The sequence below is a fragment of the Toxotes jaculatrix genome, chromosome 9, assembly GCF_017976425.1.
Source record: "Toxotes jaculatrix isolate fToxJac2 chromosome 9, fToxJac2.pri, whole genome shotgun sequence".
NCBI lineage: Eukaryota > Metazoa > Chordata > Actinopteri > Toxotidae > Toxotes > Toxotes jaculatrix.
Window position 1 is genome coordinate 887,548 of NC_054402.1, and position 26,983 is coordinate 914,530.

The 26,983-nt window shown below is 42.9% G+C and overlaps 3 protein-coding genes across 4 annotated transcripts; 1 reads left to right on the forward strand and 2 right to left on the reverse strand.

Annotated features, from left to right (window-relative positions):
- Positions 1-1,061: 1,061 nt before the first annotated feature.
- kcnk6 (potassium channel, subfamily K, member 6) lies at positions 1,062-25,762 on the forward strand. 2 transcript variants are annotated; one of them, XR_005894564.1, is made up of 5 exons: positions 1,062-1,476; positions 5,752-6,144; positions 9,368-10,602; positions 10,939-10,946; positions 25,750-25,762. XR_005894564.1 is itself a non-coding variant. In XM_041045890.1 (3 exons), the coding sequence occupies exons 1-3, from the start codon at positions 1,161-1,163 to the stop codon at positions 9,616-9,618; spliced, it is 960 nt and encodes a 319-aa protein (XP_040901824.1). In that variant the 5' UTR covers positions 1,062-1,160; the 3' UTR covers positions 9,619-11,035. The 2 variants fall into 2 exon arrangements, 1 of the variants encoding a protein (XP_040901824.1); XM_041045890.1 differs by lacking the exon at positions 25,750-25,762 and having other exon boundaries at positions 9,368-11,035.
- On the reverse strand, positions 11,810-15,896 carry sertad3 (SERTA domain containing 3). Its single transcript, XM_041045891.1, is given in 5 exon segments — positions 11,810-13,534; positions 13,537-14,372; positions 14,934-15,016; positions 15,142-15,246; positions 15,793-15,896. Coding segments are annotated over 2 exon segments (876 nt in total). The 5' UTR covers positions 14,366-14,372; positions 14,934-15,016; positions 15,142-15,246; positions 15,793-15,896; the 3' UTR covers positions 11,810-13,487.
- blvrb (biliverdin reductase B) lies at positions 16,325-20,596 on the reverse strand. Its single transcript, XM_041045892.1, has 5 exons — positions 20,423-20,596; positions 18,629-18,790; positions 17,680-17,769; positions 17,349-17,480; positions 16,325-16,932 (listed from the first exon to the last, which is right to left on the reverse strand). Exons 1-5 carry the CDS (start codon positions 20,505-20,507, stop codon positions 16,778-16,780), a joined length of 624 nt encoding a protein of 207 aa, XP_040901826.1. The 5' UTR covers positions 20,508-20,596; the 3' UTR covers positions 16,325-16,777.
- Positions 25,763-26,983: the final 1,221 nt, after the last annotated feature.

Consider the following 26,983-nt stretch of genomic DNA (forward strand, 5'->3'; position numbering starts at 1 on the left):
AGTCAGTCGGCCTTTTACATAAACACCGCGAACAAGCCAGCGATGTGTTCCGGGAGAAGTTACCGGGGCCTGCTGAGGGTGTTGTTTTGGGCCTAGCAAACTCTGTGAAAAACAAGTGCTGGGTTACAGCCCCATGGTTCAGGAATTCACATCTGAGCCTCTGGAGTTTCAGCAAAGTTTCATTCACCTCTTGCATTCAGTAGTTAAACATTTTGGCATCTTATTCACCTTCTTGCCAAGAATCAGATAAGAAGATCAATACCAGTCAAAGCAGTGTTTGCCAGTCAGGGTTTGGTTTGGAGGTTTAAGCCTGTGCTGCTCTCCTGCCTGCCAAAACACAGTCTGACACATAAAAACCACCAAATGGCTTTTTCACACCTGCTCTCTGCACAGATTAAACAGGTGAGATGTAATGTGATCATTCGCGAGCTTCAGAGGTGCAGGTAGGCAGCAGAGCCCGGCAGAATGATGGCAGTGACTCAGCCACTGCAGAGCCACATGAGGGCCACATCTGGACCAGCAGAAAACCAAGGGCCGCAACCGCCAGAGAAGCCATGTCACTAAAACACAGTATTACAGAATACAGCACATTATACAAACATACAGGCTCACACCTACTACAAACGAAATGAAGCATGAAGACAAACAGAAATCTGCAGCTGTTAGACTGAACCAAAAACCAAGATGGCAGCCACAATGGAAATATAAAACAGAGGAAAATAAGATAAATAAACATACATTTAACTAATAAACCTTTTGCAAATAGAATAGACGTTATTGTCATTACACACTCTGTCTCTTCTGTCTCCTCCAGGACAAACAAAGAAACAGCAGGAGGATTATTTTTTGTCTTCAGAACAGAGGCAAGTTTCAAAAACTTAAATAACTAAATGTGTTGCTGAGCGACAGAAGGCTGTGATAACTTTTCCAGGACGCGGCACCAGGATGCACTTTACTGCCCTCAGATGAACACACCCTCCTGCTTCTACTGTGGGAGGAGGACGCGGTGACAAGGAGGGGTTCAAGTTCACGTAGGACAGCCCCTAAAAAGTTCCCACACAGAGAAGAAAGGCCGGGAGCCACAGAAGCAGAGAGGGAATCTCCGCTCAGCAGCTTCGCTCAGCAGCTTCGCTCATGTTAATCCAGGTGTAAAAGAAGTCATGCATTCTGTGGGCAGGTCGTGGCTGCTGCTTACAGGCTTCATACTCTTTTATATCATCTACCTGATGTTCGGAGCCCTGGTTTTCTCCAGCATCGAGCGGCCGGTGGAGGACAAGCTGCGCCGTGACATGGAAGCGCTGAAGCAGGAGTTTCTGAATCAGAGCTGCGTCAACGCCGCGTCCCTCGAACACTTTCTGGTCAAAGTTTTAACGGCCAACAAGTACGGTGTCTCCGTCCTCAGGAACTCCTCCGTGTCCTCCAACTGGGACCTGGCGTCCTCCATGTTCTTCGCCAATACTCTGGTCACCACTGTCGGTGAGTTCAAGCCAAACACACGGGAAGTTTTTCTCTGTGTGTGTGTGTGTGTGTGTGTGAGAGAGAGAGAGAGGAAAGTCACCTGGTGCCGTTTTACAGGACGTAAAACAGGTTAACAACGTAACATCCCATCACAGTAACAGTTTAAACCCTCACAGTGACACACGGACACACAACAGACACACAACAGACACAGCACCTGTCTGAATCTGATGCTGTTATGTTGCCACGTGTCGGGATGTGTCAGACGAGCAGCAGCTGTGAGGAAACACAAAGCGATGCGGCTCAGAGGGAAAGTACGTTTCATCTGTGCATCATGATTAAACCAAAGATCATTTTCTAAAAACTCCCCACGTCTCAGGCAGAAATGGGAAGTTCCGCGGTATGTATGAAATTATAATAAGTTCCGGGGCTCTTATTGTGAAATTAGAAGCAGAGTTGGTGATGGGGGATGGATTCAGAACATTGTGTGGTGTCTCTCAGCAGCCTGGTCTGAGCAGACCTGACCTGGATGTTAGAGGAAGTGCAGGGTTCAGCTGGGCCCCAGCACAGACTCATGCAGCACAGACTCATGTATCACAGACTCATGTAGCACAGACTCATGCAGCACAGACTCATGTATCACAGACTCATGTAGCACAGACTCATGCAGCACAGACTCATGCAGCACAGACTCATGCAGCACAGACTCGTGTATCACAGACTCATGTATCACAGACTCATGCAGCACAGACTCATGCAGCACAGACTCATGTATCACAGACTCATGTATCACAGACTCATGCAGCACAGACTCATGCAGCACAGACTCATGTATCACAGACTCATGCAGTACAGACTCATGCAGTACAGACTCATGTAGCACAGACTCATGTATCACAGACTCATGTAGCACAGACTCATGCAGCACAGACTCGTGCAGCACAGACTCATGCAGCACAGACTCATGTATCACAGACTCATGTAGCACAGACTCATGTAGCACAGGTGTTCTTGTAGCACAGGTGTTCTTGTGGGACCGGCCAGGTCACCTACAGGAAGCTCAGCTGTGATGTTGAGGTGCGGCTGAACTATTCACTCACCTGCTCGCCCTGATTCTACCCACATCATTTTAGTAAGTGGATGAAGTTGCTGTTTGACATTTAGTTTGTTAGCTGAGCCTCAGACCTGAGTGGAAACACACACAGTATGAGATGGCACCGAAGCATGGTTCGGTTTACCTGTCAGGATGGTTAAAGCCAGAGCTCATGTGATGATGATGGGGAGGAATGAGCTCCATTCCCTGAATATGAACACTGACCTTCTGGCCAATGTTTTAGATTTCCAGAATATTTCCAGAACATAGACTAAACCTTTATAGAAATGATTTTGTTCTCACTTCAGTTAAGATTTTAAGCAGCAGCTGTTAAAGGCTGCGTTTACATGTGCTGTACTCTACATATTGGTTATACTGGTGAATGTTTTATTTTATGTTCACTCATCATGACGAGCTCCACCCAGCCCCTAAAAAAACTGCTGTACAGCGTCTTCGTCTTCTTCTTCTTCTTCTACTGGAGCTGCCGTGTGATCTGTTGTCGCTGGCGTTCGAGCTCTTCGATATCTCAACGATTTGCATATCAAGGCCTGACCGGAGACCGGCGGCCGGAGACCATTACTGTGTCTGCAGTTGTTGCACTGAAGGCCTGGGGGTCAGTGGCACGGTCATAAGATGAAGAGTTGTTTTTGTTTTTTTCTTCATCAAAGAATTGTGTGATTCTGTTTGGTGGTAAATGCTATGACTTATTTGATCAACAGGACCTTTCTCACATAACAAAGTTTTATTTATCCAGATAACTGGCAGCGTAGCTCCTCGTATTGTTTGGAACATCCTGAGAAAGTTGCTGTGCGTACCCTGCTTCACATTTAATGACACACATTCATTTGCAGCAGCAGAATAACCACAGAGCAGCTGGTGGTTCAGTACTAATTCAGATACTCTTTACAAAACTTTCCGGCTGGTGTAGTTTTACAGCTGATGCGTCTGTCATCGTGTCCTTGATGTGTTGTATTTCCTGTCGAAGCAGGATGCTGATGCAGAATGCAGAGTGGTGCAGGGACGGCCTCCTGGTGCAGCATGTTTGAGAAAGTTACTCACTTTTCAGGAGAGAAAAGTCACAGCGTTTTTTAATTCCTAATTTCATTTTACATCTTTGATCAAAGTAATTTCAGCCACAGAATCAAACTCTGTTCCAAGAAAAAAAATAAAAATCCAGCACCGCTTTGTGAAGAAAAACAAGCCAGACAGGAAGTAACTGAACTTCAGACCAACAACTAAAAACACTCAAGTTCTCTTTTTTGTTTGCTTTGTTTTCTGTGTTTTGAAACCCACACTTTATTTAATTAAAGGCCTTTTGTTTTTGGTGCATAGTTTGTCTGGTAGATAATGTTAATGTTTACAGAAAGCCTGTCCAGGCTTCTATGACCAGGATTACAGGTATTATTTTAACTCACAGGAACTCACAAGCACATGAAAAAAAAAAAAACGGTGCCTGAACTTGTTTAATATCGTGTCTTTACTGAACGTGTTCTGGAGCTTGTGTTTGTCTGAAATGCTGTGTCACTTTAATGATCAGCAGAAAGATTTAAGCTGGGTTTGACGGACCCTCTGCCAGTGTCATCGCAGGAACATCACTCAGAGTCTGTCGCTTCAAACTACTGTGAAAACGGCCACGTTCACAAACACGCTGCTGCCAACCAGACACTCACATGGCCACGGAGGAAATGTGAAGTCATGCATGAAGCAGAACAGGAGTCACCTTTGTGTGCAGGAGATGTTTGTTTGCTCCGTGTGGTGCATGAGTTTCTTTCACAATGCTGCCTGTGTTTCCTTTACGTTACACTTCCTTAAACGTTTTAATGTGTTTAGCTGATGTTGATGTTCAGAGCGTTGTCGCCTGTCTGTGCTGCTTTTAACCTGAATGTCCTCAGTCCAGGCCAGTGAGAGGAGAAAGAACACAAGCTGTCAGGTGACCTTTTATCTGGAGGTGGAAGCGACAGTGAGCATGCTCCAAAATGTCTGTTATAATCCCTGATTGTATAGAATAACTGTGTGAGAACGGCAGTGGGTCCACTTCAGTAGTGGCACCATAGTGCAAAATCAGATTGTGGAAGTTGATGTCATGAAGTTGTGGCTTGACACTGTGAATTGGTCTCATTTTAATTTAGTAAAGATTTTTATTGATTTAAGATTTAATTAGAAAGATTTGTACAGTAGAGTATGAAATGTTTTCTGAAGCCGAACGGCTGCTCACTTTGTTTCAGAGTCTCCAGATGTTTCACACTCAGCTGTCTTTGCTGTTTTTTGTGTGACTGAATCTGTTTTCAGGTTTTTGTGTTGATGAATCTCAGACGTCTGAATCTCACAAACCAAATAAACAGTGACTTTTTTTAACCCCTCTGGAGTTTGATCATTTGCACAGTAACTGATGTTCAGTCATTCTCTTGTACAAACAGTCCTTTTGCACAGATGCATGATGGGGTTTTTTGTCTTATCAGCAGACTCTGGTCTGTTTTGTGTCTGAGTGAATTGTGCTTTTTTTTGTTGTTTTATTGTAGTGTTTCTTTACTGCGGCTGTTTTTATGATGTGTTGCTGCCACAGATCTCTTTAACTGACAGAGGAGACTGAGCTGAGATCAGGTCCAGTCAAAATTCACTTGTTTCAGTCACAGTAGTTACTTCGCTGCTGCCTGGTGAACAGCAGCAAAGCTACACTTCCCTGTTGTTCAGTGAGAGCTTTGTGCTGTGAGTCTGTCTTTTATTTTCCTCCTCTCTGCATTAGTTTCTTTTTATTGGCCACAGCTGTTGATTTTGAACTGAGGAGCCAGTTTAGGTGGTGCTGTTACCTGTCGTGTGACAGGTGAAGCAGCCTCACCTGGAACTCTGCTGCACTGCTCTTCAGCAAGTGATTAGAGAGTGAAAGTGTAGCGCGAGTTTTGCCTGTCCGGCTGAACGTCCTCTCAGTTTGCATACAGGCTCCCTGAACCATCTGACTGATGGAGATTAAAGGTGCTTCACAGTTACTGTGCTGATACAGAACAGCTTCAGCTTTATCGTTCAGTGGAGTGGAAAACTGTCTTTATTTCACCGAAGCATTAAAGCAACACATGCATGTGGTAAAAAGAAACCACTGAGATGAAAACACACTCCAGAAAACTAAAATACTCACAGACAGTTTGGTCAAGCCTGGTGTCTGTTTCCTTCCTCCTCCAATACACGTCTCCTTCCTTTATCTCCAGGTTATGGCCACACCACTCCTCTGTCTGACACTGGGAAGGCCTTCTCCATCGTCTACGCCCTGATAGGAGTCCCCTTCACCATGCTGGTGCTCACCGCCTGCGTCCAGAGGCTCATGTACCCTCTGGTCCTCGCTCCAGTCGGCCTCCTGCAGCGCTCAGGCATGGAGCCTCGGCCGGCCAGCGCCGTCCACTTCCTGTTGCTGCTGGTTCTGGTGGTGCTGTGCTTCTTTATGGCTCCGGCGGCAGTGTTCAGCGCAGTGGAGGTGTCCTGGTCGTTCTTGGATGGCATCTACTTCTGTTTCATCTCACTGTGCACCATCGGACTGGGGGATTTCGTTCCAGGGACACAGCCTGGGCAGAAGTACAGGCAGCTGTATCAGGTCTCTGTCATGGGTGAGTGCAGTTGTTACTGTGTCCCTCATAGATCAGGAACTAGTTTGTTCAGTCACTGAATCTTAGTGCAGCTGAATTATGGCTAAATACAGTAACATGAGACTAAAGCCCAGAGTGTCCCCAGTGTCCAAGTCATATTTGTCTTTTCTTTCACTTGTAATTGTGGCAGGGTCAGAGATGAGATGGCTGATGTTTTGTATGTCTGTGTTTTTTTTTTCTGAGCACACAGGTGTTGTGTACCTTTTGTCTTCTTGTCCTCTCGTCACATTTGCTTCTGATGTCTAACACGGTCACAGTAGAGTCTGAATGTCTCTCCAGTCACCGTCCCCAGGCTGACTCGCCTCCTATTTTAAGGCTTGGTCATTGGCAGCATGTGTTTGACAAGAAGGTGTTGTCTCATCCTGATCCATGACGCAGTGAAATTCATATCAGTACCTGCTAGCGGAGCCTGGAGTCCGGTCCATGTTAAAGTGAAAGCTAACAGCAGACTCACAGAGTCACACTGAGCTGCCACATGCCTGCAGAGCTGTAGGTGAGAGCAGGTCCAGCAGCATATCCCTTATTACATCTGACCTGACGGTGTCAGGTGATCACACCACCCACAGATTCACACGTCTCTGCCACAGAAACTCCTCCACGTCTTCTGTATTCTAGAGAAAAGAAGAGGAGGGAGTTCTTTGCATTTTAAAAATAATTTCCTGACAGTATAAAACAGAAGAGCATTAAAAACACGTTTCCAGGAGGATGGTGTTCGTGTTGCTGCTTGGAGGCGAGGAGCTGACCTTCGCAGCTGTGCACGCCATCTTCATTCTCACCTTACATGTGAGAAGTGTCACCTCACACTGCTTCTCCTTTCTTGGTTCCTCACAAATGAAACTGCTGTCTAACATTATCTGTTAACACTGTGTTAACTGAAGCTCAGCTTTCTGTGTCACTTAATGAGCTGAGTTTTCAGAGAACCTCATGAAACCGAACTGAAATTATTCAGTAAGAAATAAGGAGTTTTGATAGAAGTTTACTTTTGAACCGTGACTGTAATGTAAGGTTCAGTGTGTGGGATCAGACTGTCTGCCAGTACAGTGTTGGTAGCCAGTGTCAACTTTAAAGTGTTTATTATGTTAATGCAATATTATTTTGGCAACTGTGGAACTGTTAGTTTATACTACCTGTTTTGTTTTTTTTTTGGAGCGTGTGATTTATAAAGCTGTAAAATAAGCAACAGAATTAAAGTATAGTGGTTTTATTTAAAAGAACACTTCAGACCACTATCAGGACTGTGTTGGCTTGACAGGAAAATATCATTTATTAGTGTTGAAACTATTCACAGCTATATGGTTGGATTGTTAACCATAAATGTGCTTCTTCATAAAAGCTCGCTCTGGAACCCAGCGGTTCTTTGTTCTCGTTTAGATCAAGATGTGACTGTCACATGATGGAGGTTATTTTTGTAGCTGCTCTCTTGTTTTTCTGTCTGTGTGCTGGTTTCCTCTGTAATTGGATCAGGGTTGGAGTTAGTTTTTTTTTTTTTGTCTGAAAGTCATGCTGTTTTTTTGGTTTGTTTTTTCCTCTGTGGTCTAAGTCAGAGAGCTCCGCAGTGAATGTCACACACTCAGAACAGCTTATTGAGATGAATGTGTTCTGCTGCATCAGGTAATGCTGTGTTTAACATCTTTGTTTCTTCAGTTTGGCTTGTTCCTCTGCAACAGTATGACAAACAAACAACAACACAACAATCCTTTTTTCTTTTTTTACAGCCGTTGATGATGAACCTTGGATTTATTTGGGTTTAGGATGTGACAGTTTTTATTTCCCAAAGCACATTTTGCCTGATAAACACTTTCTTCCGCCTACTGGCTTGAATTTGGAGGACTTCATGTTTTTTTGATGGACAGAGGACAGACACTGGGGTGGACATTGCTTCATGTCGCCGTGTTTGCCTCTGAGTCCTGTCCTCCGCGAATCCCTTGACTTCAGTTTGGAAGGAGGCCCAGACAGAACAGCCTCAGGCTGTGTTGTAATATAACGACGATGTAGGTCGAGTCAGATTAAGCCAAACGGTCCCTGCAGGTTCTGAGGAGGATCAGAGACCGGCTGCAGGATGTGGCCTGTTGTTCTCACAGCCTGATGCTGTGACGTCTCCTGAATCCAGTGTTGTTTCTCCAGCTCAAATACTGTGTGTTCTAACCGATCATATGTAAATATGTTGTAAACAAGCACGCGTGCCCCGCAGTGGTGGTAAATGATCCATCACAGTCAGCAGTGGGAAATCTGTTGTGTTGTTACAGGGGCCTGCAAACATGTCGAAACGCTCTCCACATATTACTGACCATGTAAAGTTCAAGTAGGAAAGATCCAGACTGCTGGTGCAAGGCTTCTCCGTGACAGCACAGCGTTTCTAGTGACTTGCTGAAGAGCAAATATTTTGGTTTGTTTGGTTTGAGTTTGAACAGTCAAAGTCCTTCAACTCGTCGAAGTGATGTTTTTCACCACGAGGAGCAGTGATTATCTTTATCCAGGCAGATTGCTCTGAGTAGTTTTTAAGCTTCCTGAAAGCTGTACATATAAAATCCATAGGTCCACATCTGCGTGGTGCCGTAGTATGGAACCAGCAGGGGCTGCCCTGTGTGCCTCAGGATTTCCCCCTGCACAGTTCTGGAGCTGAGGCCTCTGTAATCCTGCACTGTTTGGCCTACTTGTACAGTGAGAGACTATTGTCCAGGACCTGGACTCTGGCGTCTATGTGGGGCAGTTCAGTGCGTACATGTGACAGGAGAAAACCGCGTAGCTTTTCTTTAAGGCAAACTCAACAATCAGAGCAGAAAAAACAAATCTTGAGCAGATTCTGTTTCCACCAGCGGCCTCAGGTTTCCACCTACCTGAGGCCGCTCTCGTCCTCCTTATGGTGAAATGGATTTGACGTTAATTCTTCGGCTACATTTTCAGACCTCTGCTCTTTGTGTTCTCTCAAGCAGTCATGAATGGAGGAGACTGTTAATAACAACTGACAGTGAGCATGTAAATATTTATGGCAAGAGTCTGATAATGTAGTAGTTTCCTTATGGGAAAGAGTCTTACTCCATTTGAGGAGAATCATTTCTGCTATTTTTATCCAAACCTCCTGATTCGTCTAATATTTCAGAAATGGTGAAAAGTCGGTTTCAGGTAATTTACAGTTTGAGTAAATGACCTCGTGTGACCCCTGTCTCTCTGCCCCTCCTTACAGCCTACCTGTTTGTGGGTCTGATGATGATGTACCTCCTGCTGCGCACCTTCCACAAAATGGCCGACCTGCACGGCCTGACCACCTTCCTGCAGCTGCCGCGCTGTGAGGAGTCTGAGCAGGATGAGGACAGGGAGCCCATCGTGGAGGACAAACACGAAGACCAGACGCCCCCTTACCTGACCGAAAAAGATCCCAGTAAGCCCCTGGAGCCGGGGTCACAGCCCTCATACAACACCATCAACAAAGGCTGAGCTGTGGGGGGGAGGGAGGGGGGCAGAGGAAGGAAACAGGAGGTCTACCTCTGATCCCTCGGTCCTGAACCAGTGATAAAACACCCAGACTGGTGGGCTGAATCTGAATTCTTGTCTTAATTTTGTCTTCTTTAGTCTCCTTTTAAAAAAATCATCCAGAGAAGAGAGACTAATAATAGTCATGAGGAATTGAGATGAGAGTTTTGAGATTCAGCCTTTGCGAGAGGACCGCCGTACAGTTTGTGAGTGGTCATTACATCACTCTCTGCACATGTAAAAGGGCCAGCCTGACTTGACTATGGCAACCTGCCTGGGCCAAAAGGCAGATGTGCTCCTTTTCCTCCCAAACACTGGTGTGACTGTGGTGTGTTCAGCATACAGGCTCAGCTGGTGTGTTTACAGCCTCAGGATGGCACACGGAGGCTCGAACCAAAACCTCTGGTGCATGGCTGCTTGTTTTCAGATCACTTTTGTGTTGCATGTGTTCTTGTCATGTTGTTTTTTGGGTCATAGGTTCAGGACTAACAGATATTGTCTTCATATAACTGTGCTGAAACTAAAACTTGGTGCTGAACACAGCCTGTGGGATGCACTTGCCATTTCAACTTCATGAAACTCTTGCACACACACATATAACTGCACTTGTTTTTATTTGGGTGCATTGCTCAGCTCCTCCTCTTTATATTTCACGTATTCACATCACGTCCAGACTATTTACCGTCCAGTCAAACTGCTGGTCCTCACCCGGGCTCGCTGGGTTGGATTTACTTGCTTTTGCACCACTTTAATGCATCTTGCAGTGAAATGTCAAGTGAACCTGTTATAACTTTAGTTTACTTCCTTAAATGAAGGTTTAACATGGAACCTGCACTGAGCCTTTCAAACAGTGCGGAACATTAACGTTTCTTATTTAATCAGATTTCCTGTGTGAAAGGAGTCACTCTGCTGTGTTTGGGTCGTCCTTAAAGAGCTCACAAGCACTGTGTTTGCTGTCCTCCTTCATGGTGCCGCCCCCTGGTGTCTGCATGTATGTAGTGCAACATGTTACCACACCCCCAGAGCAGTAATGAATAGGGTTAAAGGGTTGGAACAGAGGGACTGAAGAAAAGAAGAAATGGAAGGTAAAGAAGTGTTTCATCGTGCTGATTGAGGGTGTGATTCATTTCAGTGGAAAACCAAATGTTGCGTATTTACCACGACCTGTTGTGTGATTTCTAATGAACACTTCAATGCACTTTAATGTTCACACCAGTTATTTTTCTTTTACCATCAAAGTTGTTGTCAGATGAACCGGCCGATATCCTGATACTGTAACTTGAGTTGCTTCTGTCCATGTTGGTGCGTATGTTGTTGTAGTTTAGTAAAATCATGTATTCATATCAGACAATCGTAAATTAAAGAAAAAAAACTTTGCCTTGTATTACATCCTCATGTTTGTCATCCTGGGCTTTTTACTGCTCTCTCCTTAGATTTCATCAGTGAAGCTGTTTGCACTGTAAACACCCCCCTCCCACCCCCCCACCCAAAAAACTGAAGTTCTATCAACTCAGACGTGTGACTTTCACAGGCATTTATAACGGACTGTGGGTGAAGCCGTCCCCATGGATCCACATGCTGCCCTCCATCATAAAGGTACCGCACACTGTTTGTCTAATCCTTGTTTTATAGGACAAGTATGTTTGAAACCATACTCACTCGTCTGTATGTAAAAGTTATCGGATGCTGTAATTGTTCTGTCCATGCTGAAAGTGAACGGATCCTTTCTAAGGTGATTTCAATGGAAGAACAGAAACTACAGGCTTTGTAGTTTTAATGAACCTGTGCATGTGAGTGTTTTATTAGAAACTTAAAAACCTGTAAATCCTATTCTTCTAGGATATTTAAACTGACGCTGTCACTGTGTTTTGTTCAGCTCAGTGTAATTAACTTACTGACATCCTGGATGGTCTGATCAGGTGGAGACACAGGCCGGAAACTGAAACCTCTCTGGTTGGAGCGTTTCAGTCTGATGATCTTTCACCGGTGTTCAGATTCTCTAAATACACCAAGGTAACAAATGAAAATACCATAAAACAGGTGCGAGGCCACAGAAATGTGCAGTGAATGTGTATTACATACATTTCCAAACTTGTCAGATACCTGCAGTAAATGTGTTCTGTGCATTAACACAGTGCTGTGTGATGCTTCAGTCAGGAAAATGAAGCACATGGTTTAATTTTCACATTTTATTAAAAACAGCCGCACAGGAAACAAGCATTGGCCTTCTTTAAACAACAAAAGTCTAAATACACTATGTCTGAGCATTCTGCCCTCAACTTCAAAACATAAACATTCAAATGTTTACAGAGAAAATACAAGTAAATTAAATAACTGCCATGACAGTGTATTAATATACCATTAGTGAATTGTCAGATATGGTGTGACAATAAATTACTCATCTTGTTAACATTTATAAATAGTTGGAGTCAGCATCCCTGCTGTTCTGAAAGGACCTTTGCATAGGAAGCAACTCTGATCCATAAACAGAAAACGTACGAAAACAGACAGACATCGTGTGCGTCCTCACACAGTTTATCTCAGATTCTCCTGTCAAGCGTTTTAGTGCCACATCTCACCTGTAACGTTACCACAGAGTAAAACATAAACCACGTGCTCACGTGGCCGAGGCTTAAAATGTATGACTAACAAAAGTGCAATAAATCAGAGGTAAACCAGACAAAACATGAGCCTGCTGACGAGTTAACGACACAGGGTGGAGGTCAGCACCATCCGGACTCCATCAGCCAATATGGCTGAGACTACAGCACTATGATAAACAGTAATACTACATCTGTACAACAGAAGCTGTTATTTAGTGGTTGTGATTTTAAAGCGACACCTGTTGGGATGCACCGATACCGATACCCTGTTCCTGTACTCAGTGTGTATCCTGTACTGATACCACTTTACGGCAGCGTGACGTTCAGTTGGCCGGCACCTGTACGTGTAATTGGACTGAAAAAACGTGCTATCGGTGCATCCCTGTTGGTGAAGGTGTCTCTGTACAGTCCCAATACAAATTCATCAGGATGTCTCACACAGTCACAGTCCTGTAAAGGCTCTATGATCAACACGTCCGTGTTTCTGAGCTGGACTGTGCACTGAGCCGTTACAGGACACCCAGGTGTCTCCTGAGCTCCACTGCTGCACTCAGACTGTCTCAGGTGGGACATACTTTGGTTGAGTGGAACTTAAGAGTTGCACTTTTTCCATTGTGTAATATTCACAGGGTAAATTACATAAATGAAATGTAATCTTACTGAACTTCCACCTACTGGTTACTGACATACGTGTAACTGGTGATCACCTAGTTAAAGATAACTTCAAACATTAAAAGTTAAAGTTCTTTTTTTGTAAAAATGCTGGTTCTTATGTTTTTCTCCTTCTGACTGAACCAGTTATCATAAATATGCAGATGTTTTCAGTCACTAACACGTTTTAAAATCCTGACCTGACCTATAAGCATCTGATATCATGCCTCTGTTATACTTAATTGATAAATATGCAGTTAAAGGATTCCTTCACAGAAGATTTGACCTATAATATTAGTGTTTCAACTGTTCTCCAGCCAAATCACATTCTCTAAGAACTCCAATTATCATTTTAAACTTGTGTCACAGGGGATTTGTCCCATGTGTCACCCAGCGTTCGACCCACTGCATGAATTAACACCAGTACATGACTGGCTGCTGCTTTTTTCTTGCTCCAGATAACTCAGGATGTTCAGCATCTGACAAATTTTAGAGCAACACTGCGGGAGCAACTATCTCACTTGGCAACTTCTCATTTGTTTGAAGAAATCCTGTTCTCTAGCCAGGAGCCACCCTTCATCATGAGAAGGAGGAAGAGAAAGAGAAAGGCGGCAGGTACCAGAGCAGTCCTCAACCGGGGATCCCCCTCTGCTGCCTCTAATGCACTCCCATGTCCCTCCATTGTCCCTCTCCAGCAGGGAAGTGTCTATATCCTGGAACAGATCCTCCACAGTCAGATCACTGAGGTAGCTGGACCTCATCACCTCCATGCTGCTCTCCCGCACCCTGCACTCCTCATGCTGCTCCCAGCTGCTCTCACAACCTCGGACTCCCTGTTTTGCCCATGCCACACTTCCCTCCGGCGACCTCGGCAGGTTCTCCAAGGACTGGAGAGGAGTACGCGGAACTGCCTGAGGGCTCCCGTCGATGGCAGAGTCCAGTGCGGTGAGAATGGAGGAAATGGCAGCTGAAAGGGAGAAATCAGGATCGATGGACAGCAATCCCCAGTCCTCATCTTCATCTGCTACTGGCAGGGGGACATTGGATGTGTTCAAGTGGCAGCTTGCTGCAAACCTGCTTGTGACACAATCTGACAAGTAATTTGAGGAAACCACAGGGCAGCTGTTAGTAACCGCTACGGCAGAGTGGTGTCTTGCTGCTGGAACTTCGGACAAAATACTCTCCCGCTCTTTCGACGGGAGCACAGATGAAGAGCTAGGTGACACTTCCCTGTCTACAGAGGGGGCCCTGCAAGCCTCTTGGCTGATCATCTGCAGTGTGTTGGCTATCAGAACGGACCTCAGCAGGCTGGGTTCTGGCAGCTCCTGGTTCCGCTGATACTTGCTCAGGGAAACTGAAAACACAAACTGTCGCTGGCTCTCCCAGGTCGGGTTGCTCCTGTCTGAAACCTCCACGTTCTCTGGAGGGAATTTACGCTTCTGCCCTTTCACGATCATCTTTAAACTGTGAAGGAAGGCATAAACCGTTAGGTTGACCTCTATTACAGCTATAAATAGTCTACTGTTAACATTTTGTAGATGATCCGTTTCTCAAATTTGTACCCAGTATAGGACAGTGCTATTTCTGACATTCAAACATTCTCATACTACAAAAGAAGAATGGAATAACATGAAAACACTGATGTATGTGACGAACCACGTATGCTATTCATTCTAAAGTAGATCAATCAGTGACAGTTTTATGCAGCACAAACAAAAAAGTTTTTTTTTTAGTAAATGTTCCAATACGACCTCATCACTTGGGGCTCTGACCACATAACGGTTTAAAATAACCTTGTTAAAGTGATAGTCAAGCTTTATCTGTTTTCTGCGAACGGGGGGGGGGGGGGGTGTAACGGAAACAGAAAACCTATCGACCGAAGCCATCGAATAGAAAAGTAAATTAACTTAGACTGACTTGAACTATTCTGATAGGCAATAAATAGTCTAATAGAGTAAAGCGGTTAAACCGTTAGCGGGTTAGCTTTAAACCGTTTAAAAGTAAAGCGTCTTTAAACAAACCGACCTGTTGAATCACTTTCCGTCTCTGCTCGGTGAGTTTCTTCAGACCGTTGCTGTAAAGTTCCGCTGTCCCGCTTCGTCCTCGACCTAAAAAAAAAAAAAGAGTTGGACGTGAGTCGTTTTACTCGGTGCGTTCAGAAACAGATCAGCTGTTAAAAACAGTTTCAAACAATCGCTTCGGTTTAAAACTCGAAACGCCACAGCTCGCTAACCTTCTCTCTGCCCCTTCTCCCGCCACTGATTTGAGTTTCACGCCGAAGGTTTAAAGTTGGGGGCTGGATCTGGGTGTGACGAGGGGCATTGTGGGTAGTGGAGTTCTGCGTGCATTACGTTCCAGAAGAGAAGTTTTTAAATACACGCTGAACTACGTGCATTGCGCACATAGTGATAATAACACAACGGATATAATATGTAGACCTGTAACTTCACTGCTTCCGCCCTGATTCGGTTCCACACAGACCCATGTCCGGTGTTATCACGTTATTATGTAAATTACATGGCACTAATTCCTAAATGATTACATCAATGACAGAGCATCCGCATTTTACCCTGAACTTCACAGAAGGACGTCTTCCCTCAGCACGTCTTATCTACCGTGTAAACAGTTAGTGTGAGAAAAAAACAAACTTTTAAAGAGATCAGGTTACAAAACTGATCTCTATTCTATTCTCTATTCTCTATTCTCTATTCTCTCTTTTAAAACGTATACATGACGACACGATATCGACAGTGCAAAAAAACAAAAACAAAAAAAAAAACATGTGGATCCTACACATGTACACGTCCACAGGAGAAGTTATTTTAACTCTATTAAAAAGTGCATTGGTGCTGATCAGTCTTGTCTCACACGGAGACTCATTTACCTGAGAGCTGCATTCGTCAGGGACGAAAACGGTCAGTCGACTCGAGTTTCTACTGTCGGACATGTCAAACTTCTCTGATTCGATTTAAATTCCACCACTCGACTTTTTTCGCCACACGAGTGAACTTTGAAAAAACAGCGCTGGCTCCTCCTCAGCTTGAGCATTGGACAGAAAAGAGTCAAGTTGCCAGGACATGGAGCAGCTTGTTGTAGTCTCTTTCAAAATAAACATCACTAACCCACGATTTCCTGCACTGTTCTTCAGTGAAATCCAGACTTTACAGAGCATTACTCAGTTACAGAGGTTTGTACGGTGCTTTAAACTGAAATGTCCCCGTCAGGACGCCACCTTTAGCTCATCTATCCCATAAATCATTTTCTCTTCATTTTATTTTGTAAGGACTTCGGTAAATTCCTGTGTAGAGTAGTACTGTGTGATTTCTTTTTATTATAGTTGTTGATGTGTCACTCTAGCACCAAACAGCCTTTGGCTACTGCTCATTCACATGACACTTTACTCTTTCACCACAACCTTTTGTACAATAAAGTCTTTTATTTTCAGCAGCTGTAAAAAAGGGGGACTACTCCATATCAGAACAGCAACGGGAGGCATCACATGACAAAATGCTCCATGATGGGAAACAAAACATTGAACATACAAGGACTGTTCATGTGAAAACACTGAACCTATGTTAAAACATGTAAACAGCTATAGCTAAAGCACTTTTAAAACATCCCCTATGTGCCTCTGATCATAAAAGTGAAATCAGAGCCAGAACGAAGCAAAAGCTGCTCAGTCATAATCATGGAAGTGAAAACAGCAAAGCGTTAGTGGCTTATTAAAAAAACAATCATCTTTTCTTCCCTCTTTCCCATCATTTATCTCTCAACAAATATATTTCTCTTCTCTGTGTTTGTGTTTTGGTGGAAATAGAGAATGACAATCAATGATCTGTGTTTCATGCTTGGATTATTGTTTCAGGATTTCATTTGTACTCTCCCCACACTCCAACAGTCTTGCCATCCCACTCTGAGGTGGACAGACACTTGACGAAGAAATGTCCCAGGTCATGTTTAGAGATGGCTCTTCCTTTTAGCATGTTTTCGGTCACCATGTAATTCTCTGTCAGAGGAAGGTCGCCTGGAGACAGCAAGACAGAACCAAAAAATTAAATGAAACACAAGACAACATATTACTGCTCTCTATAACTGCTCTTAATAGATAAAACAAGTCAAAGATAAAGTAGTTCGTTAAGTTGTAAATTACTTTCATGTTTTTTTTTCTTGGACTGTGTAAAACTTTTTGCCTTTGCCTCTGACTTTGACTTCTCATGTTTATTTTTAACTTTGCTTTGGGGCAGATCTACACTATGTAGTGTCTTGAGTCTTACACAGTCTCAAATGTGTTTTTATTATTATTAAAACCTCTTAAAACAAATAAAACTTTGAGGACATAGATTCCAAAAAGTGCTTGGAACTTGGAATCCATTGTTTCTGAAGGGTTTTCTTCCATTTTTGTTTTTCGATTAAAGCTCTCAGTTTGTGTTTCCTACTGACCACCGATGTGAGGAGGCATGGCGGCCACGTAGTCCAGCCCCGACGTTTTCAGCACTGTGTGCATCCTGTCATGGTCCTCTGTCACTGGAACCAGACGGGGCGGGACTTTGGAGCGATCCCACAGCAAGAAGGCTGGAAGGGAGGAGGATGAAGATGAAGAAAAGAGTGAACAGGGGAAAAAAATGGAAGGAGAGGAGAAGGATGTAATCTAGGCAGTGGACAGTAAGTTCAGTAAGTGACATGCAAATGCACATACATTAGATTCAAATCCACCTCTTTACTCTGACCACTCTGTCTGCTTTCTTATGGTTTCTATAACAGTGAGACGTACCCGACATGCAGCCGACCACTTTGCGGATCCCACGAGCCTTCATGGCCTCCACAATGTTCTTGGTTCCCTCAGACATCATAGTGGTTGGGCCTGATGAGCGCACATCAGAGAAAATCAGCGATTGTACTGAGGTGGAAAGTAACCAAATATTCCAAAGCAGGACTCAGGTATAGTTTCGTTCTTCGTAAATCCATTTTTTAGAAGACCAACAACATTAAACTATGTCTTACAAGTTCATGTGTAAGTCATTTAAAACTGAAAGGAAGCTACCTGTTATTGATGGGACATTTTGAATGCAGGTCTTAATATGGTTAATTGATCATGTTTCTGTATTCTCATTTGTCTTATTTTGGTTAATAGTAGTATTTTTGTACCTTTTTCTGAACCCTATCTTGTATCTATGTTATCTAAATGTTGCTTTGTTAATTGAATTTAATTTGCTGCTTTTTTAAGTTTATTTATCTGCAGTTAATCCATTTGTCACTTACTGAATCATGTAAATGTTGGCTCGGAGAAATCCACACATATTCTCTTTAGTGTGGACCATAAATGTCATCCTCCCTTTTATATACAGAGTGTTTCAGATTGTGTCAAACTAATTCAATAACGTCACAGAGGGTTATCTCTTGTGTAAGTCTTATAGCGACCTCTAGCGAACATTTCACATTATTACACCATTAAAAACAAGTCTTCCGGGTGGAAGGTGAACATGGTCAGTTATGTAAGGAAAGGTGAACTGTAATAAGCAGTGCCAGAAATATGATGAGCTAAGCCTAACCCTGTAAACATGCCAGAAGAGCCCAAAGCAACAACAGTAAGAAACAATTCAAAAGCACAATGTGCAAATTTAGAACCTACAAACTAAATTATCATTTGATGAATGATTAACTACAGTTTCTTCTGTTAGGTTTGCTTGGTTGTGTGTTTTTGTCAAACTGTGGAGCCTTACTGAGGTCGTTCCTGGTGCCCAGGATGATGATCACAGCATCCTGGCCCTCCATGGTCTTCTTCACGTCCTCTTTATTGAGCACGTCTCCCACCACCACTCTGGACGCCTTGTGGTCAGCAGGCAGCTTGGCAGGGTCCCGAACCAGCACGGTCACATTGTATCCTGGAGGAGGACACATGGAGGTGAAACAGGTCAACGGAGAAAGTCACAACATGTACTCACACCATTGTTGCCACGAAATTTCCAGATATCAAATCATTGCCCCAAAACTAAAGTTTTGTTGTATGTTCGCAACACATGTATGATAACGTATATAATGATTATGTAGCCTCAGGCCATTTAAATATATTGCTAATACTGTGGTCATATGTCATAACTCGACAGAATTTCTCCTTCCTTTCTTGAACAATATTACACCATTTTCCATCTAAATAATGCAACGGATGGACTTTCAATTTCTATCTTACAATTAGCAGATTTTCTTTTTAACTTGAAGTCCAGATTTGATGTTGACCACATGAGCCCTAAGGTAACAACCTATTATTTTATATGTGACAGTAGTGCAGTCAGAATCAGAATCCCTTTTGCTTTTGCAGGGATTAGCCTTGGGGAAACACTGACTGTTTCCCCTGGTTGGCATCCCTCACACTGAGACTGTCACTTTCACCTGATTGGTTATTGCGCGGTAAGCATTGCATGCCTGGTAAACATGGAAAGGCTGACAGTAAAATTCAACAGCAGGTCAAGATTTTAACTTCTTCAAACATGACTCAGAATAATAATATTGTCTGAAAGCTTTGTAATTACTTTCTCTTCTACATGAGGGCGATCCCGCCCTTTCTGTAGAGGCAAGATAATGAACAACTTCTGCTATCAGCTCTCTGTGTCACAGCCTGCTGTGACTCAGCACAATGCTGATCTGTAACGTCTACCATGACTTGACATTTTTTGCCCTGTGGTGCGAGGGAGGAAAGGAAATGAAAATGTTGCTAAATCAAATGAATCATATGACATTTTGATGTGTCTGTGTATGTGATTTGTGTGAGTATGTGGGTCTGTCTTATGAACTTAAGTGTTTTAAAGGAATTCCATCCAAAAATGGAGCTAATTACAGAAAGACTTACAGTTTAAGCTGTATTCCAGTGTGAATTTATAAATAAAGAACATTTCAATCAGTACTAAATTTAAGTTTATATTTTTAAAAAATTCCACCTATAAGACGTTTGATAAAATTACATTAAATTAAATTTGTTACAACCTTAATAAACAGTTAAAGTAGGACATGACCCATGTTGACTAAATAAAAAAAAAAAATCACCCTAGTTTTGACCAAATATCTTAATGTGGTTATATGGTGATAGACTGTATTGGTATTGATGCTTTAAAAAGACCTGTAAACATTGAGAGGATGTGGATGTTATGACTAAACTCAGAAATCTGAAAAACCCAAAGTTAAGCTTAGACTGTATAACGATTTTATAAGCACAATTCCATCCAGTCTCATCACTTTGTTTGTATTACAGTAATTTGTTGCACAGCTATAAATCCATAGCTGAAGCAGATGTCCACAGCTTGACACTGTGAAACCTAAACTTCTGTGTAAACTCACCTAATCAACTTATTGATTATTAGACCTTTACAAGTTTAACTAATAAAATGTATCAGGGTTAACGGATAACACTCAAGCTTTGACCCAAACAGACACCCATTCCTCTCTCTGAGTGTGTCTGGAACACAGTTTGACCAGTAAAAATCACTGGTACATGGCCTACTCTGTCCATCCCTGTTCCTCACCTGCAGACACGGCCTGCGGCAGCGTCGCCAGCCCGGTCATTCCCGTGGCTCCGAATATCGCCACGTTTTTGATGGTCTCCGACATTGTATGTAATAAACGAGGTCCACGACACAGCAACGTGACGGCTAAACTGTGTCCAAAGCAGAGGACACTTTCACCTAAAAATTATATGTGACATGTGAAGAAACGCCTCCTTCAGGAGACAGGAAGAGGCGCTCCTCCTCAGCTCAGGCTCCTCCTCCCTCGCTGTGTTAAAGGAGCCATGCTGAGAATTTGTTCTCTTACAACCGGGCTGTTATCAAACTGAAACTGGACTGGTCATGTCTTTCTATCACGTTATTACACAGTCTAATACACTTTATGGATTTCCAGTAGCAGAATAAGCACTCGGGCCTTTTACTTACGTAAAGGGATCAATAACACAATGTTAAAATAGTCAATTACAATTAAATATTGTGCCTTTGAAAGTTTGCAATTTTAACAAGGTTTAACTGAAAACTGTTTGTTTTAATTAAAATATGAGCTCTAGATTCTCCAATGCCTCCACTTTCTCAAAAGTATTTGAATGTAGGCCTTTTTCTCAGGTGAGAGTGCAAGCTTAGCTAAATTCATAAAGACTTAAATAATACATGTGTTGGTTACTGCAGAGAAACTCAGCTGCAAACGGTTTGAAACCTGGAATTTTAATCTAGGCCTGGATGATGGCTAAATGTTGAAGGAGAAGGGATAATTCAGGAGCAGAACTGTAACGGACGGCTCTCGAGCAGAAGATGGGGAGAAACGGTCAAACCAGTTCTTTAATATTCACAAGTTGTGCTTGTGATGTGGTGAACACCCAGTGGAGCCTGACCTGCTTTTATGCTTCTTTTTTTAATACATCTCCTCAGAGCTTCCAAAACAGACTCACTCTTGAGAGGCCTCACGAGCACTTAGCTCTTCACTGAGAACGTTGCCTCTGTACACTGGAACAGGGCTGTGAGGCCCCCGATGGTTTTGGTAAAGACTCTTGTCAAATTTTCACCAAATTGCAGACTTTATGTTTGGTTGCAGCTTTAACAGAATTTACTGACTATTGATGTATAACATGAGGACCATCACACAGACTGACTGGAAAAGACTAATGTTGGTTGGGTTGGTTTGATTCCATTGGTTTGATCTGGCTCCTCCTGTTCACATGTCAAAGTGGCCTGAAGCAAGACACCAGTGGTGTCTCCTGAATCTCTGAACCAGGGTGGCCAAGTGGGTCTGAGTGTTGTACAAGGGTGGCAACCGATTTTTCAATCAGCTTTGATATTTCTTGTGAGATGTTTAAATTCATTCTTCCCTCTCTTTGTGCAGAATATTTCCACCCCATGCTGAACAGCCGGCAAAAAGGTTGGTTGGTGACTATGTTGTCACAGGCCATATGTACTGTTTAATTTATATTTGTTTAAAGTTCATGAAATCTGAATTATAATTTTAATAAAGTCTAATTTTTGTGTCTTTTTGCCACAGAGGTGTATTAATGTCTTTTCACTTTGAAAATCAACAAAGCAAACGTCTCCATACAAACTGCGTGTGATGCCATTAGCATTTGAAGAAGGGCTGCACTTTAAAACAGAAACAGGTTGAATTATTTAAACTTTGGGATGTAAGCTTCTGATTGGTTGACAGCCGTGAGCTGCAGCCCACTTCTTCCACGTGACACAGAGGTTTTAAAAAAAGGGGGCGGGACTGGCCGTTAGTTTGTCAGTTAGCCAGTTCATTTGTTAGTTAGTTTATTACTTAGTTATACAGAAAACTTTAAATGACCATGGGCAGGTTAAGCTTAGCTCATCACTGGCTTTAAGTTAGTCAAAGGGTGGTTAACATTTGGTTAGCCAGCGTGGAAACTACATTGAAACTACCATTGGCTAGCAGCTAGCTTAACCTTTAACGCTATTTTACGTGTGATTACGAATACAAATAAAATGGCGAACAGACACAGCAGCCTGTGTTCTTCGTAGTTCCCATAAATCAGTGGGGTTTGAAAGTTTTGAACATTTTTACTTTTCTTGTCTTTGAACCGTGTCTGCTGCTGTAAAACACGGCCTCTGGTGGCTTAATGCTGAACTGTATCACTGACGGTCTCCCTCCCTCCCCCCGGCTCTCTCCCTCCCTCCCCCCGTCTCTCTCCCTCTCTCTCTCTCTCTGCTCACCGCACTGATGCTGATATTTCTCTCCAGCATCGCCAGCGGAGAGGAGGAGGAGGAGGAGGAGGACGGAGAGGTTGTGTCAGGTGGAAACGGGGACCTCTATGGATATCATCACCACCCTCCACCGGCTCGCATCCTCAGCACCGACAGCGTCTCCCGGCCGGCGGTCACCGCTGCAGGCACGCAGCGCCCTTTCAATGCGCCAGTGCACTGTATTTCCACGGTACGGACTGCCTCTGTAACTGCCCAGACAAACCGCTTCCTCCTCTAATAAGGACTAAACGAGGGAAGACCCTGCTGGAATAAAAGCGGAGCGTCCCTCCCTCCATTGATAAACCGCTCTCCTCATCGATTCAGCCCAGCAACGTCTTGGTATAAGAGGAGGACAAGAGCAACCCGAAAACCTGACACTGAAGCTGAAGGTAAGGCCGATAGATGGGCGACACGATGCTTGCTTTCTCCATGGGATGTCGTTTCATTTTGCCATTCCCTGTGTGAGAGCAAGGAGTCGAGGTGCATGGTGTTTTTTTTCCTTTTTTTTTTTTGCAGGGACGCCGGCCTGCATTTGGGTGCAGGGTACCGCAGTGATCCGGTGGGGGGACGCGTTGTTTCATGTCTTTTTTTTTTCCACCTACATGTGTAACGTGATGCACGCCTGGAAAGATATTTATGATGTCTGCCACAGCTTGTTGTCTAATTTGAAAGGATAAATGGGTTAAGATACAGAATAGCGGCCTAGTGCATGGGCTCTGGTATGTTGTTGCATGTTATACCGGTTCAGTTTGAGCATGTTTATAACCTATAACTTTAAATTACTGGTGGTTACGTTGGCTTTTGCTGTCTTCGTGCAAAATGTACCCGAAGTGTGCAACTATCAGCAGAACTTTCCAAGCGATTAATCTCTATAATAATCCTATATATTTCTGCAGGAAGTTATGTGTCTGTGGTCTTACTGTGTGACCTCGCATTACTTTGGCATTTCTGCCCCTTGTGGTATCAGTTATTCCTGAATTCTGAGGGGACCTTGCTGTTCCGTAGGGGGTATTTTCATCGAGATTATTTGTATGCTTATAGTGAGACAAGGCCAACAGCAGCGTAGCTCACTTCAGCATCACTGTAGTCTGTCAAGCCTTCATTTGGTCTGTTTGATCACAGCTGCAGTGGAAAGTGACTACAGCCTCAGCTTTGCAGTGAGACTGTCTCTGGATTTTGGGTATGGTTGCATTTTATGATAAATATCCAGATGTTCTGGGGGAGCTCAGACAGCGGTGTGCAGGCAGGTACGGGTTAGTTGGTGCAAGGTGTGTGTTTGTTTGTGTGTGTGTATATTTGATGGTGGGAAACAGGATAATAAAAGAGGAAAACACACGTGTTCTATTTTTAAAGTCACAGTAATCAATGGCTGTATTATGAGTATTATTATTTTCATTTAAATCAGTAATTTCATCATGGATAGTAGCAAACAGCTAACAATACTGCAGGGTAAGTCAATGACATTTTTTATGCCAGCTTCATTTTCTCACATTGATTTCCCTCTGGGGGTTCGAGGGTCTTTTTTTTATTTCATTTAATTAATTTGTTTACTTAGCTTATTGTATGTCATGGAAGTTAAAGTCCTGTAGTTACTAAATCATTTCTGTAACACACCTACAGAGGATTGCAGTGTGTCTGTGGTGAATCTGTTACACTTCAGTCTTATTTCCAAATGTAATCTCTTTTATATTCAGCATTTTGTCCCAACTTTCCTTCATAACAGCTCAAACACCATCATATTATTTTTATATGTTGTTACATCTGGTGCTATTTATAGAGTACAGTCATTATGGTGACCTTTATAGTGCTTAATATTATACTATATACTGCACATACACATACATATTATTCTACATTATAAAAATACAATGGTAAAATGCATGTTTGTGTATAGCTCACATTACAATGTACTGCCCAGCACTGTTACAGTACAGACTTTTCTCTCTCGTGGTCATCCCGGTCTTGTCTGGATCATACACAGCCTCTCTGAGACACTGAATCTCTCTGCTGCTGCTTTGTTGTTTAGTGGACAACAAGGTGACTGTTTCCATTAGGACTTGTGGTCTCGCCGCTTAAAAAGAATTGGGCGTCGGCTGCTGCTGCTGCTCTTGCTTACAGATGTTTCACTCTGCTGAGGTGAAGTGAGTGGAAGTGACTCAGTGCAGTGTGTAAAGTGCGTACTGTGTGACGTCACAGTGAAAGATCGTGCATGTTCGCGTGTGTGAGTGTGTGAGAGGGGGAGAGAGGGGGAGAGAGGGGGAGAGAGAGGGAGAGAGGGAGCTAACCCTAGCCTTAACCCATGTAAGATCAGTCCTGGTTTTAGATATTTTTGCTAATCGAGATCATTCTGGATGAAGTTCAGGATAAATGCCTAGGTTACATTAAGGTCAGAGTAATTGTTAACTTTACAGAGCAGCTCATGCGATCCAACTAAATACAGATTTAAGAAAACTTCCAAAAATGTTAAATTCATTCATCATTTCTCATTTTTAATCACAACTTTGCAGGACATTTACTGTGAAGCAGCCCACAGGCACTCAGGGCACATTTTAGTCTTTGCATGTGGCTAATGACTGAATGAAAACATGGCACAGGAGGAAGTTTAAAATGACAACAAAGAAAACAGAGTTAGATGAATAGTAAATATAGAAATGTGTGTGTGTGTGTGTGTGTGTGTGGGGTAAGTACACTGAGGGTCTTGTCCCTATTAAGCCTTAGAGAACCAGAGACACAGAGCTGCTGCCTCTGACTGATTAACACTGGCAGCTGTCTCTCTCTCCTTCTCTCTCTTTGTTCATCTTTCTTTGACTCTTTTCCTCCCTCTGTTTTTTTTTTTTTTTTTACCTTATTCTGTTTCACCTCTCTTCCTCCATGTCAGCCTTCCTGTTTCTCTGTAACACTCTTCACTAACATCTTTCTTTACAGCCTCCTGTCTTAATCTTTTACTCTGCCTGTGTTTTGGTTGTCTGCGTCTGTCACTGTTTCTGCCTGTGTTTAAATCGAACCTTCAAATCAAAGGAGGTGGACAGTCAGACACCTGTGATCTACATCACGCTTCTCTGGGATCATTAGTCAATTAAATAATTTGCATGCTTGAGGAATTCGCCATAGAGTGGGAGGTATACGGGCTGTGTGGCTTTAATGTGTGAGTGAAAAGTGTATTTTCAACCAAATTTAGGTGAAACTCCTGTTGGAGCTGTGTTCCAGTTGAGTAGAAATCTTTTGATAAAACATGGACACACATACAGTTTGATATATTCCTCATAAACTGCCGTTCACAATGCCACAGTACGCAGCTGCTCAATGTTAAGAAATCTTTACCAAGACCAGACTGTTGTACTGAAGCTGCTGACTAACATTATATTATACAACGTTCATTGTGCATTTTCACAGAACTGTTTTCTTCAGAGTGACAAAAGCGTCTGAAGCATTTTAAAGGAATTAGGCTTACTAACTCCTCAATTTGCTCCTGAAACTTGGCATCTTTTACCCTTCACACGTGCATCAATATCAGGCATCAAATCCTGAGAAGCAGCCAGTTTCAGAATGTCATTTACGTGCTTGTGCCGGTTTTGGGGCATTAGAAAGTAGTGCCAGGACCTATGGCCAAGTAACCAAAACTGGAACTAAATAAATTGAAAAAGTTCTTGGAAAATGCTCTCGCAGCTTGAAATGGCATTGTGAGTATTTCCTAAAAGGTGGATCTGCGATCTAGTTTGTCCCAGTAGCTGCTAAAACCGACTGATGTATGCAGCTACAGTGTTTGGGAATGCTCACAACTGTGAGTTCACTGTTACAACTACTGTACATAAACTATACACTGCTGCACAACTGTACAATGCACTGCTTCTAATTATTTATTTATTTATTATCTATGTACATACTGCACACCTGGTGGCTTATATTTCTACTCCATTGTTTATATTATTGTACGTATTATTCTCCTCCCTGTTTTTGTTTTACTTTTTTTTTTTTCATTTTTTAAAAATAGTTTTTATATCTTTATATTTTGTTGCACTGTATTAGAGTTGCTAAGTGCTGCCAGTCAGCTGTCAACATGTACTTATTCTTCTATTTTGACTTTTTACTTGTGCTGTAACATAATTTCCCTCTGAGGGATGAATAAAGTATATCAATCAATCAATCAATCAATCATAGCATGGAGTAGGACCTTTAGAGACTAAAGTCTTTACGTCTTTGGTCACTGAACAGACTGTTGGCACCGGAACTGCTTCATTGCAGCGTTTTCAGGGTTAAGTGCCTGTTTCAAGGGCACCTGATGTTGGCATGTACAGAAAACACTAGAATATTGTCACTCTTTGGTAGTATGGAGGAACTGTGCCAAATGCTAAT